The sequence below is a fragment of the Bufo bufo genome, chromosome 11, assembly GCF_905171765.1.
Source record: "Bufo bufo chromosome 11, aBufBuf1.1, whole genome shotgun sequence".
In the NCBI taxonomy this organism is placed as follows: domain Eukaryota; kingdom Metazoa; phylum Chordata; class Amphibia; order Anura; family Bufonidae; genus Bufo; species Bufo bufo.
Window position 1 is genome coordinate 91,774,576 of NC_053399.1, and position 14,468 is coordinate 91,789,043.

The 14,468-nt window shown below is 44.4% G+C and overlaps 1 protein-coding gene across 1 annotated transcript in view; it reads right to left on the bottom strand.

Moving 5' to 3' along the window:
* The window catches only part of PEAR1 (platelet endothelial aggregation receptor 1), a 34,267-nt gene extending 21,170 nt beyond the window's left edge, over positions 1 to 13,097 (bottom strand). Inside the window, exons 1-3 of the mRNA XM_040411616.1 lie at positions 12,984 to 13,097; positions 10,649 to 10,756; positions 4,747 to 4,847 (exon numbers count right to left, since the gene is read on the bottom strand). Of these exons, the coding sequence (XP_040267550.1) occupies positions 4,747 to 4,847; positions 10,649 to 10,683 (136 nt within the window). The 5' untranslated portion in view covers positions 10,684 to 10,756; positions 12,984 to 13,097. The remainder of the gene's footprint in view (positions 1 to 4,746; positions 4,848 to 10,648; positions 10,757 to 12,983) is intronic.
* Between the last annotated feature and the right edge of the window lie 1,371 nt (positions 13,098 to 14,468).

A 14,468-nucleotide genomic window follows, 5' to 3' on the forward strand; every position in this document is an offset into this window, starting at 1 on the left:
CAGTACAGGGATAATGCACACAGTGATGTCACAGTACAGGGATAATAAACACAGTGATGTCACAGCACAGGGATAATACACACAGTGATGTCACAGTACAGGGATAATAGACACAGTGATGTCACAGTACAGGGATAATACACACAGTGATGTCACAGTACAGGGATAATAAACACAGTGATGTCACAGTACAGGGATAATAAACACAGTGATGTCACAGTACAGGGATAATAAACACAGTGATGTCACAGTACAGGGATAATAAACACAGTGATGTCACAGCACAGGGATAATACACACAGTGATGTCACAGTACAGGGATAATAAACACAGTGATGTCACAGTACAGGGATAATACACACAGTGATGTCACAGCACAGGGATAATAAACACAGTGATGTCACAGTACAGGATAATAAACACAGTGATGTCACAGTACAGGGATAATAAACACAGTGATGTCATAGTACAGGGATAATACACACAGTGATGTCACAGTACAGGGATAATAAACACAGTGATGTCACAGCACAGGGATAATACACACAGTGATGTCACAGTACAGGGATAATAAACGCAGTGATGTCACAGTACAGGGATAATAAACACAGTGATGTCACAGTACAGAGATAATACACACAGTGATGTCACAGTACAGGGATAATAAACACAGTGATGTCACAGTACAGAGATAATAAACACAGTGATGTCACAGTACAGGGATAATAAACACAATGATGTCACAGCACAGGGATAATAAACACAGTGATGTCACAGTACAGGGATAATAAACACAGTGATGTCACAGTACAGGGATAATACACACAGTGATGTCACAGTACAGGGATAATACACACAGTGATGTCACAGTACAGGGATAATAAACACAGTGATGTCACAGTACAGAGATAATAAACACAGTGATGTCACAGTACAGGGATAATAAACACAATGATGTCACAGCACAGGGATAATAAACACAGTGATGTCACAGTACAGGGATAATAAACACAGTGATGTCACAGTACAGGGATAATACACACAGTGATGTCACAGTACAGGGATAATACACACAGTGATGTCACAGTACAGGGATAATACACACAGTGATGTCACAGTACAGGGATAATACACACAGTGATGTCACAGTACAGGGATAATAAACACAGTGATGTCACAGTACAGGGATAATAAACACAGTGATGTCACAGTACAGGATAATAAACACAGTGATGTCACAGTACAGGGATAATAAACACAGTGATGTCACAGTACAGGGATAATAAACACAGTGATGTCACAGTACAGGGATAATAAACACAGTGATGTCACAGTACACGGATGATGTTCACAGTGATGTCACACTACACAGTGATATCATAGAAAAAGAATAACACACATCTAGTGTGACGGCAGATGTAAAAACATCATATGATGTCACATACAGTTCTAATCATAATGAACACATGACCTCACAGCACAGTAATAGTGCAAAACGTAACGCTACGGAGAAGAGATAATGGTCACCTCAGAGTTAATGGGGCCACATCCAATCGACCTACCACCTTGAAAGGCACCATCTTTAAAAATTAAATAGAGCATGTTGCCCTGTATTGTAGTACTGAAGATGTAACATCCAAATTAGGAGAGGTAATTCCAGTGGGCTGGAGGTGCCCCTGGGTATAACCTGTCGCTGGTGGTCCACGGTTTTTAATCAGGGTGATAGACAGTTTTATTGGGTGACTGATAAACATGGCTTGTCTCCAGCCTTATAAGGAGTAGACGATGGAGCGGCATCTTCGGTCCTCCTCTGACATATGTCAGGAATTACTACACTGACTCCTTCTGGTATTCCAGATTCATTGAGACACACACTGAGAATTATACACGTCTTCCCTACGCAGATAGACTCATTCTAGTGAGCGGGGCAACCTCTAAACCTGTATCATTGGGGGCAGTGATGAGGGGAGGCCCACCCAGAGATTGAGGAACCACCCATAGCATTGAAGCAGTACCAGATACCTACTGAGCACTAATATTAATGGGTGGCTGGGGTCCTCCAGACCTGTGGTGGTCAAGATATGGCTAATAGAAGTGGTCCTTATGAGGACATCTTCAGATTTCTGAATTTCAAGGCAAAGGTTCCGTGAAGATCAAAGCTGACCAAGAAAGAAAGGTGAAATCAGGGCTGGACTTGACCTCCAAACATCAGAGGGTCCCCTACTGGCCACAAGCAGTTTGCAGAAAATAGGGACTAAAGGGGCGGACATACCGAGAAACATACTTGGCAACTCTCCTGGAATGATTGGGAGGGTCCCAGAAATGAGGGAGACCTCCTGGACTACCGGGAAAGCCGGTAAATCTCCCAAGATGAGCATGGAGGCTACTTTCTCTCAGAAACTGTAATTGTATGTCTCTGTCTTTAGATGTGGCCCCGGCACCCAAACATAAGTTCAGGAGGTGGGAGTCATGTAGTGTTCCACGAAAGGGGCGGAGTCCCAGAAAAAGAGAGCAGAGCCTTTAAAAAGGGGAGGGGCAATGACAATTTCAGCACATGCCTCATTTATCAAATGTGTCTAAGAAAAGCTTTCTCTGTCGCCCATAGCAACCAATCACAACGCAGCTTACATTTTGTATTCTGCCGTTGAGAAAAGAAAGCTGCGCCGTGATTGGCTGCCATGGGGGGGGGGGGGGGGGCGACAAATACAGTATTGTATTCCTTTTCAAGACAGTCATGAGATCTTCAGAGGATTTTACGTAAAAAGCAAATAAATGTGGATCTTGGATCCAGGATTTGATGTCACACAAGGGTTTCATTGTCCGGCTCAGAATTCCTCTCGCTCCCTCCAGGAGACGCCATGTTGAAGCTTCTACTACCAGTGACCTGCCCCGGTCAGCAGTGGCCGTATACTGGGCCGTCGCCTACAAAAACCAATCCCAACTGGGATAACTGGAGTCAATCACGAGGCAGAAGACAAGCGGGGAAGCCGAGAAGTAATGCATCCCAGGCCAAAAACAACATGGAGGCCGTCAAGTTATCTCCATGGAAACACCAGTACGTGGGGCGCAAAGCCAAGACATATGACTCTGCCTTTGAAAAGTTATCACGAGGGAGATAAGAAGGCCAGGGACAGCGGGAGAGAGAGCAAGCGGGATCTGCTCCCACATCTCATATCACTTCTCTGTAATAACATCCTGACTACTTTCCATGAAAGGCAAATGGAGCGGCGCTGACAACTATGACAACTTCTCTGGGACATCATCCTGTACCCGGAGTGTCAGTGTGTCACTTTGCAGAAACCCCATATTCCAATTGAGATTGTAGGATCCAAAAGGCAGTGTGCCTTCTGCATCCTGCCCACACCATCAGTAATCCACAAATCCTTCTACGGATGGGGAGAGTCCACCTATGGAGAAAGTCCATACATAATGACATGTCTCTACTTTATACTTTAGTTGGACATAGTATGGGTTAAGTCTCCATCTGGATTCATTTAGCTGGAGACCCAAATCGCTTCACCCCTCTAGAGACGTTCCTTCACATCCAGATGTAACCTAGTGGAAACCTAACCAATACATCAAGCATCATGGACTTTATGTCCTCATTAGACCATGCAGCACACGATGTAGATCAGGCTGAGGGATGCTGGCAGGGTCACTGCTCGGAGATCCAAGCACAAGCCTTGAGATTCAGTAGAAGGCTCTGCCACATTGAGACTCATCCAAGACACAAAGAAGAGCGTGGAATTATTGCGAGATGTAGGAGGATATTCACAAGATCATGTAGATCTCAGCAGATAAAGATAGCTAAGACCCTAATGCAGATCCAGTCCAGATCTGGACCTTCCACCTGACCTCCAATACCATCACACCTGTACAATATGTATTCTCTGTATAAGGACATGGCTCCATCTAGTATGGACACACTCTAGTCAGAAGAAGACGGCACTGTCGCTTAGGTGGACGATGAGCCTCCAAGGTGTTGGGCCTTGGTTGTAACTGCTACCTCTGGAACCCCAATAGCTATGCAATCCAGGGGGTCAGTCCAGGACATCCTATCATGACCTGGTGACCATGTAGGCTTGCCATGTATGAGGCCCTGAGCAGTTTTCTCCATTACCACTGGACAAAGCCTTTTAGATCCACCATTTTCTCTATATGGCCTTAGAGAGTAGACCACTGCAATGTATGGGGGGGGCCTTCAGAACTTTGAGGCGAGAGAAAATCAAAGTTGGACATTGGTGTAGGACCAGAGCTGGTGTTAGCATCAACTGAGCAGATGTCAGGGTCTACTGGGCGTAGGGGGACAATAAGGCGGTTGAGGAAGAGAGGTGACCCACTGTGATCCTCACCCAATAGCCCAGACAATATTTCCCTGAATAACAAGAGCGGGGTGGGGGGACTAATGGCAATAATCTCTATGGAGCCCCTTGCTGGTGCTGCTTATGGCTTCTTACTACCATCCCAAATAAAACGACCTGGTAGTTGGAACCCCAACCCTGGTAGTTGGAACCTTGGGTTGGGTGACATGACTCTCCCTCCTAATGTTGTTGGGGGAGCCATCTTCATACCATCCTAAAGAAGAGGTATCACTAACCTTAGCCACCCCCTCTATTACCTTAAAGTCCATAAGTAGCTAAAAGACGTGTCCACCAGTGTAGTGTGAACTGGACACAGGAGGCATGACATGAGCCTTGGCTGGGAGAACCGGACTGTATCTATCCTCTAGGGTAAAGCTGGACTTACGGACACATTCGTCATTGCTCTCATAATATCCCTGGCAGCAACGATGCCTCTTCCTATAGTCGATCTTTACCCCGTGGCGGTATGCTGTCCGGTACATGATCCTATATGGAGACATAACCATACAGTAGTCAATATAAGTCTCTATAGGAGAGCAAATGGTCCATACGCTCATCTCCTGAAATACTCTGTGCTGCTGGAATACTTAAGTCCGACCCCTATCCAATCTCTCCTCATGGTCAGTCCAATCCTGGCTACATACTCACATGTCCCACAATATCAGTGCATCCCCTCCTGAAATACTCTGTGATGCTGTTACGGTTCACATTGCCAGGATACAAAGGGTTACTTTCTGTGTTCCAGACCGGCCAACCCAAAATCAATGTGAAAAACCAAAGGTAAGTGTGTGATAACCTCTATAACAGCAGACTGCGGCCCCGTGTCCATATACAGGAGTATATATACACAGTGATGGCGGCCGGTGGAGCAGATTGTGCAGGTTTATAACGTTTAGGGCTCATTCAGGACCGCCGTATGCGGAAGCGTTTTAGCGATTAGATTCTGTCCTATTCACTTCTATGGGGCCCTTTTCTTCCCATTGCACGGCTCAGCAAAAAAAATGAAACGTCCTATACTTGGTCAGTGAAAAATCAGGACACGACCCTATTGAAGTCTATGGATCATCAAAAAAACGGAATGCAATCCATTTTTTGCGGACATGCTGAACGGTCCGCAAAAAAAACGGATCCGCATTTTTTGCGGACAGTATACGGCCGTCTGAATGAGCCCTGATTCTGATGGTGACATCAGGAAAATGCCATCAGCTTCACATGTAAACCCTGAACTGCCAGAAATGACAGATTATATGTGAGCTGGTGTATCTAATCCTATCCTGTGCGATACTCTCTGCTGAGCTGTGTATCTCAGCCTATCCTGTGTGATACTGTCTGCCGAGCCAGTGTATCTAATCCTATCCTGTGTGATACTGTCTGCTGAGCTGTGTATCTAATCCTATCCTGTGTGATACTGTCTGCTGAGCTGTGTATCTAATCCTGTGTGATACTGTCTGCTGAGCTGTGTATCTAATCCTATCCTGTGTGATACTGTCTGCTGATCTGTGTATCTAATCCTATCCTGTGTGATACTGCCTGCTGAGCTGTGTATCTAATCCTATCCTGTGTGATACTGTCTGCTGAGCTGTGTATCTAATCCTATCCTGTGTGATTACTGTCTGCTGAGCTGTGTATCTAATTCCTATCCTGTGTGATACTGTCTGCTGAGCTGTGTATCTAATCCTATCATGTGTGATACTGACTGCTGAGCTGTGTATCTAATCCTGTGTGATACTGTCTGCTAATCTGTGTATCTAATCCTATCCTGTGTGATACTGTCTGCTGAGCTGTGTATCTAATCCTATCCTGTGTGATACAGTCTGCTGAGCTGTGTATCTAATCCTATCCTGTGTGATACTGTCTGCTGAGCTGTGTATCTAATTCCGATCCTGTGTGATACTGTCTGCCGAGCCAGTGTATCTAATCCTATCCTGTGTGATACTGTCTGCTGAGCTGTGTATCTAATCCTATCCTGTGTGATACTGTCTGCCGAGCCAGTGTATCTAATCCTATCCTGTGTGATACTGTCTGCTGAGCTGTGTATCTAATCCTATCCTGTGTGATCACAGTCTGCTGAGCTGTGTATCTAATCTATCCTGTGTGATACTGACTGCTGATCTGTGTATCTAATCCTATCCTGTGTGATACAGTCTGCTGAGATGTGTATCTAATCCTATCCTGTGTGATACTGGGCTGCTGAGCTGTGTACTAATCCTATCCTGTGTGATACTGTCTGCTGAGCTGTGTATCTAATCCTATCTTGTGTGATACTGACTGCTGAGCTGTGTATCTAATCTGTGTGATACTGTCTGCTAATCTGTGTATCTAATCCTATCCTGTGTGATACTGTCTGCTGAGCTGTGTATCTAATCTTATCCTGTGTGATACTGTCTGCTGAGCCTGTGTATCTAATCCTATCCTGTGTGATACTGTCTGCTGAGCTGTGTATCTAATCCTATCCTGTGTGATACTGTCTGCTGAGCTGTGTATCTAATCCTATCCTGTGTGATACAGTCTGCTGAGCTGTGTATATAATCCTATCCTGTGTGATACTGTCTGCTGAGCTGTGTATCTAATCCTACCTGTGTGATACTGTCTGCTGATCTGTGTATCTAAGCCTATCATGTGTGATACTGTCTGCTGAGCTGTGTATCTAATCCTATCCTGTGTGATACTGTCTGCTGAGCTGTGTATCTAATCCTATCCTGTGTGATACTGTCTGCTGAGCTGTGTATCTAATCCTATCCTGTGTGAATCTGTCTGCTGAGCTGTGTATCTAATCCCTATCATGTTGATACTGACTGCGTGCTGTGTATCTAATCCTGTGTGATATGTCCTGCTGATCTGGTATCTAATCTAATCCCTGTGTAATACATGTCTGCGAGCTGTGTATCTAATCCTGTCCCTGTGTGATACTGTCTGCTGAGCGTGTATCTAATCCTATCCTGTGTAATAACTGTCTGCTGAGCTGTGTATCTAATCCTATCCTGTGTGATACTGTCTGCTGAGCTGTGTATCTAATCCTATCCTGTGTGATACTGTCTGCTGATCTGTGTATCTAAGCCTATCATGTGTGATACTGTCTGCTGAGCTGTGTATCTAATCCTATCATGTGTGATACTGACTGCTGAGCTGTGTATCTAATCCTGTGTGATACTGTCTGCTAAGCTGTGTATCTAATCTATCATGTGTGATACTGACTGCTGAGCTGTGTATCTAATCCTGTGTGATACTGTCTGCTGATCTGTGTATCTAATCCTATCCAGTGTAATACTGTCTGCTGAGCTGTGTATCTAATCCTGTCCTGTGTGATACTGTCTGCTGAGCTGTGTATCTAATCCTAATCCTGTGTGATACTGTCTGCTGAAGCTGTGTATCTAATCCTATCCATGTGTGATCTTGTTGCTGAGCTGTGTATCTAATCCTTAATCTGTGTGATACTGTCCTGCTGAGCTGTGTATCTAATCCTATCCTGTGTGATACTGTCTGCTGAGCTCTGTATCTAATCCTATCCTGTGTGATATGTCTGCTGATCTGTGTATCTAAGCCTATCATGTGTGATACTGTCTGCTGAGCTGTGTATCTAATCCTATCCTGTGTGATACGACTGCTGAGCTGTGTATCTAATCCTATCCTGTGTGATACTGTCTGCTGAGCTGTGTATCTAATCCTATCCCTGTGTGATACTGACTGCTGAGCTGTGTATCTAATCCTATCCTGTGTGATACTGTCTGCTGAGCTGTGTATCTAATCCTATCATGTTGTGATTACTGACTGCTGAGCTGTGTATCTAATCCTGTGTGATACTGTCTGATGATCTGTGTATCTAATCCTATCCTGTGTGATACTGTCTGCTGAGCTGTGTATCTAATCCTATCCTGTGTGATACTGTCTGCTGAGCTGTGTATCTAATCCTATCTGTGTGATACTGCCTGCTGAGCTGTGTATCTAATCCTATCCTGTGTGATACTGTCTGCTGAGCAGCTGTGTATCTAATCTATCCTATGTGATACAGTCTGCTGAGCTGTGTATCTAATCCTATCCTGTTGTTGATACTGTCTGCTGAGCTGTGTATCTAATCCTATCCTGTGTGATACTGTCTGCTGATCTGTGTATCTAAGCCTATCACGTGTGATACTGTCTGCTGAGCTGTGTATCTAATCCTATCCTGTGTGATACTGACTGCTGAGCTGTGTATCTAATCCTATCCTGTGTGATACTGTCTGCTGAGCTGTGTATCTAATCCTATCCTGTGTGATACTGACTGCTGAGCTGTGTATCTAATCCTATCCTGTGTGATACTGTCTGCTGAGCTGTGTATCTAATCCTATCCTGTGTGTGATACCGTCTGCTGAGCTGTGTATCTAATCCTATCCTGTGTGATACTGTCTGCTGAGGCTGTGTATCTAATCCTATCCTGTGTGATACTGTCTGCTGAGCTGTGTATCTAATCCTATCCTGTGTGATACTGGTCTGCTGAGCTGTGTATCTAATCCTATCCTGTGTGATACTGCCTGCTGAGCTGTGTATCTAATCCTATCCTGTGTGATACTGTTGCCGAGCTGTGTATCTAATCCTATCCTGTGTGATACTGTCTGCTGAGCTGTGTATCTAATCCTATCCTGTGTGATACTGCCTGCTGAGCTGTGTATCTAATCCTATCCTGTGTGTTACTGTCTGCAGATCTGCTGTATCTAATCCTATCCTGTGTGATACTGTCTGCTGAGCTGTGTATCTAATCCTGTCATGTGTGATACTGTCTGCTGAGCTGTGTATCTAATCTATCCTGTGTGGATACTGTCTGCTGAGCTGTGTAATCTAATCCTCTCCTGTGTGATACTGTCTGCTGAGCTGTGTATCAAAATCCTATCCTGTGTGATACAGCCTGCGAGCTGTGTATCTAATCCTATCCTGTGTGATACTGTCTGCTGAGCTGTGTATCTAAGCCTGTCCTGTTTGATACTGTCTTCTGGGCTGTGTATCTAATCCTATCCTGTGTGATATTGTCTGCTGAGCTGTGTATCTATCCTAACCTGTGTGATACTGTCTGCTGAGCTGTGTATCTAATCCTATCCTGTGTGATACTGCCTGCTGAGCTGTGTATCTAATCCTATCCTGTGTGATACTGCCTGCTGAGCTGTGTATCTAATCCTATCCTGTGTGATACAGCCTGCTGAGCTGTGTATCTAATCCTATCCTGTGTGATACTGACTGCTGAGCAGCTGTGTATCTAATCCTATCCTGTGTGATACTGTCTGCTGAGCTGTGTATCTAATCCTATCCTGTGTGATACTGTCTGCTGAGCTGTGTATCTAATCCTATCCTGTGGTGATACTGTCTGCTGAGCTGTGTATCTAATCCTATCCTGTGTTGATACTGTCTGCTGAGCAGCTGTGTATCTAATCCTATCCTGTGTGATACTGTCTGCTGAGCTGTGTATCTAATCCTATCCCTGTGTGATACTGTCTGCTGAGCTGTGTATCTAATCCTATCCTGTGTGATACTGTCTGCTGAGCCGTGTAATCAAATCCTATCCTGTGTAATACTGTCTGCTGAGCTGTGTATCTAATCCTATCCTGTGTGATACTGCCTGCTGAGCTGTGTATCTAAACCTATCCTGTGTGATACCAGCCTGCAGAGCTGATCGTATCTAATCCTATCCTGTGTGATACTGTCTGCCTGAGCTGTGTATCTAAAGCCTCGTCCTGTTTGATACTGTCTTCTGGCTGGTGTACTTATGGTTGTCATGTGTGATAATGCCTAATAAGCTGGTGTATCTAATCCTATCACGTGTGATACTATAACTAAAATGACGTATCTAAATCTGTCATGTGTGATACAGGTCTACTCTGCTGGTGTATCTAAGTTTGTCATGTGCTATACTGTCTCTTGAGTCTGTATATCTAAGCCTGACATGTTATACCGGTCCGTGCTGCTCGTATCTAAGGCCTCACATGTGTGTTAGCCGTCTGCTGAGCTGCGGTATCTAAGCCTGACATGGGCAGTACTAACTGAAAGGCACAGTCATACAAGTGATTAATGGGGGTCCTGGTCTCCGGGGTACCCACTAATTCGGGGTCCGCTCCCTTTTCTCCACGTCTGCAGTGCTTCCATTCATATCAGTGGAGATTTATGGGAGACCCCCCTTATACTCCTGACCAGTGGGGACCCAGTGACCAGAACCCCCACCAAGTCCACTGTATTTTAGTAGAACATTCACATTACCTGCAGTTGTAAGTTCAGTGACAGTATTGTGCTGCAGGAAGGTGGGGGGGGGGGGGGGGGTCACTTACTTTGGTGGGGGGTGCATGTCTTGAAGTAGCTCCATGTGCTGTCACAAGGTATCGGGGGCGGTCTGGCTGTAAGGGTGGGCGTACGATTCCTTCACTGCTGTCGGGTAGCTGTAAAAAACAATGGCGGGGTTACAGGTGAATGTGAACTATCTTTATCTAGATCTTACTTTCTGATGCTTTTAAAGGGACAGTGTTACCTATTCCCTAAAAATACTAATTTTTAGACCTTTTTCCTCTACTTATGAACATGTGTTTACCATTACTATCAAATGTGTCAGTGCAGAATTATAGCATTTCGAAGATCGATATTTTGTTAGAGCTGGCTTTTATTGCTAGGGGCGCTGTTGCATGATGCCTATTGCAAAAATGAGTCAATGATTGCAGTGGTGAGTGGTGGTAATGCAAGTATGGAAAATTTAAAGGAGAATAATACAGTTGCAAGAAAAAGTACCGGTTATGTGAACCCTTTGGAATGATATGGAATACTGCACAAATTGGTCATAGAATGCGATCTGATCTTCATCTAAGTCACACAATAGACAATCACAGACTGCCTAAACTAATAACACACAAAGAATGACATGTTACCATGTTTTTATTGAACACACCATGTAAACATTCACCAGTGCAGGTGGAAAAAGTATGTGAACCCCTAGGACTAATGACACCTCCAAGAGCTAATTGGAGTGAGGGTGGTCCGCCAACTGGAGTCCAATCAATGATGATGAGATTGGAGGTGTTGTTACAGCTGCCCTACACCTAATAAAAAACATACACCAGTTCTGGTTTGCTTTTCACAAGAAGCATTGCCTGAGGTGAATGATGCCTCGCACAAAAGAGTCTCACAGAAGACCTACAATAAGAATTGTTGACTTACATAAAGAAGGAAAGGGTTATAAAAGTATCTCCAAAAGCCTTGCTGTTCATCAGTCCACGGTAAGACAAACTATCTATAAATGGAGAAAGTTCAGCACTGCTGCTACTCTCCCTAGGAGTGGCCGTCCTGTAAAGATGACTGGCAAGAGCAGAGCGCAGACTGCTCAATGAGGTGAAGAAGAATCCTAGAGTGTCAGCTAAAGACTTACAAAAGTCTCTGGCATATGCTAACATCCCTGTTAGCAAATCTACGATACGTAAAACACTAAACCAGAATGGATTTCATGGGAGGTGAGCCACAGAGGAAGCCGCTGCTGTCCAAAAAACCATTGCTGCACGTTTACAGTTGGCACAAGAGCACCTGGATGTCCCCACAGCAGTACTGGCAAAATATTCTGTGGACAGATGAAACCAAAGTATAGGTTTGTTTGGAAGAAACACACAACACTATGTGCGGAGAAAAAGAAGCACAGCACACCAACATCAAAAACCTACATCCCAAACTGTGAAGTATGGTGGTGGGGGCATCATGGTTTGGGGCTGCTTTGCTGCGTCAGGGCCTGGACGGATTGCTATCATCGAAGGAAAAATTTATTTCCCAAGTTTATCATTTTGCAAGAGACTAAGGCCATCTGTCCACCAGCTTAAGCTAAACAGAAGATGGGTGTTGCAACAGGACAATGACCCAAAGCATAGAAGTAAATCAGCAACAGAATGGCTTAAACAAGAAGAAAATACGCCTTCTGGAGCGGCCCAGTCAGAGTCCTGACCTCAACTCAACCGATTGAGATGCTGTGGCCTGACCTCAAGAAAGCGATTCACACCAGACATCCCAAGAATATTGCTGAACTGAAACAGTTCTGTAAAGAGGAATGGTGAAGAATTACTCCTGACCGTTGTGCTTGTCTGATCTGCAACTACAGGAACGTTTGGTGGAAGTTATTGCTGCCAAAGGAGGTTCAACCAGTTATTAAATCCAAGGGTTCACATACTTTTTCCACCTGCACTGTGAATGTTTACATGGTGTGTTCAATAAAAACATGGTAACATTTAACTCTTTGTGTGCTATTAGGTTAAGCAGACTGTGATTGTCTATTGTTGTGACTTAGATGAAGATCAGATCACATTTTATGACCAATTTGTGCAGAAATCCATATCATTCCAAAGGGTTCACATACTTTTTCTTGCAACTGTACATAAATAAGAATGAAGAAAATGGTCTGCTTTTTATCAGCGCCACTCATGTCCGTGGGTTATGTCTGGTATTGCAGCTCAATCTCATTCGAGCGGAGCATGCATCTTACGTACAGCGTTTACTGGGACCGGATACAGGAAGACGAGAGCGTCCAGCTGTTTCCTCCCCAGTCAGTGATAGCCCCGGACCCGCAGCTCTCTGGATCTATAGACTGTTTAAACACTAAACTCGGAAAAAAAAAACAACTTGTTTTCTTGACATTACCTTTCCCAGTAGCTGCAGACATTGGGACCATTCGCTTTCAGAGACGCGCCAGTCTGTAGGTTCACCAGCCACAACAGCCCTGGCATCATGGAGGGAATCCATAGCGGCATCATCCTGAAAAATAACGGTGGAGTGGATTTCACGTTTGGAGGCTCCTAAGGTCTTTCATCACATAATCCATACAAACACACAAGGGGGCGAGTGACCACCAATCAGCTGCGAGCCGCTCTGTAAACACAGGAAGTCAGACATGAAAACAGGAAGTGGATCCAACGGAGGATGTTTGTCGCTGGTTGGGCAGATGGGACAGTTGGCGGTCAGGTCAGAGAAGTAGAATCACGTCCACTAACGTGTCAGGTTCACATGAGGGGGTCAACAATAAAATGCCTTATGCTAAGACTAATAGGTCTATACTTAAAGGGGTATTCTAACCATAGACCATATATGGAAACAGGTGAGTAAGCGTGCTCAGCTCCTCCACTATAGTTCATCTTCTATATCCTTCCCCATTCCTTCCTAACGACCAAGGTGGTCAGAATAACCCTATATCTGTGTTTGAGCGGGAGGAGCATGACACAGCATGACTCCGCCCCCTCGGAGTTTTAACTAGATACATGTGCATGATCAGTTTTTCAACGTCCTTCAACTTAGAACAATGAGGATAAGGGTCCAATAAACAGACAACAGTCCAAATAAACAGGGGGAACGAGTCCGGGGGCGTCTTATAAAATCCGATTTCCCAGGCCTCTCTGTATGATTTCAAAGCCTGTGAAGGGTTTAATAAAATCCAGGAGGATCTTGATTTACTTAAAAGGCCCATTACACTTTTTTTTTTTATTCCCTTCTCAAACTGATCCCAGAACTTGGCCGAAGGTTTTGTAGCTGATTAAGTTTGCCGAAATTTTTTTTTCTCTGTGACCTGGAATGTATGAATCTTGGATGCAGCGACCACCCAGAGCAGCAATCATAGAGCAGTTACTTCAATCCCCAAGACAATAGGAAGTGGGAGGCAGTCAGGGGGTCTTAGGGTTGGGAAAAGAATGCTGGGCTTGGTTCACGCATCTAGTATTTTTTTTTTTCAAATGTGTTGGATCTGTGCCTGCAGCTTCCAGAGGTACAGTAAGGAGTGGCAGGACACGGCGTAGGCGGACAGCGGCTCTATCAAATGCAGTGATATCCAGAACTGCTGAGCCTGCAAAATTCTGTGATGCATCCTGTATCGTAACCCTTGTCTGACTTCTTCTGCTTGTTTACTGACAACATACAGTATGTCTGAGATAATTCATGTATATTACTGCCTCCTAGATACAAGAATATAACTACTATAATACTGCCTCCTATGTACAGGAATATAACTACTATAATACTGCCTCCTATGTAAAGAATATAACTACTATAATACTGCTCCTATGTACAAGAATATAACTACTATAATACTGCCTCCTATGGTACAAGAAATAACTACTATAATACTGCTCCTAGTTA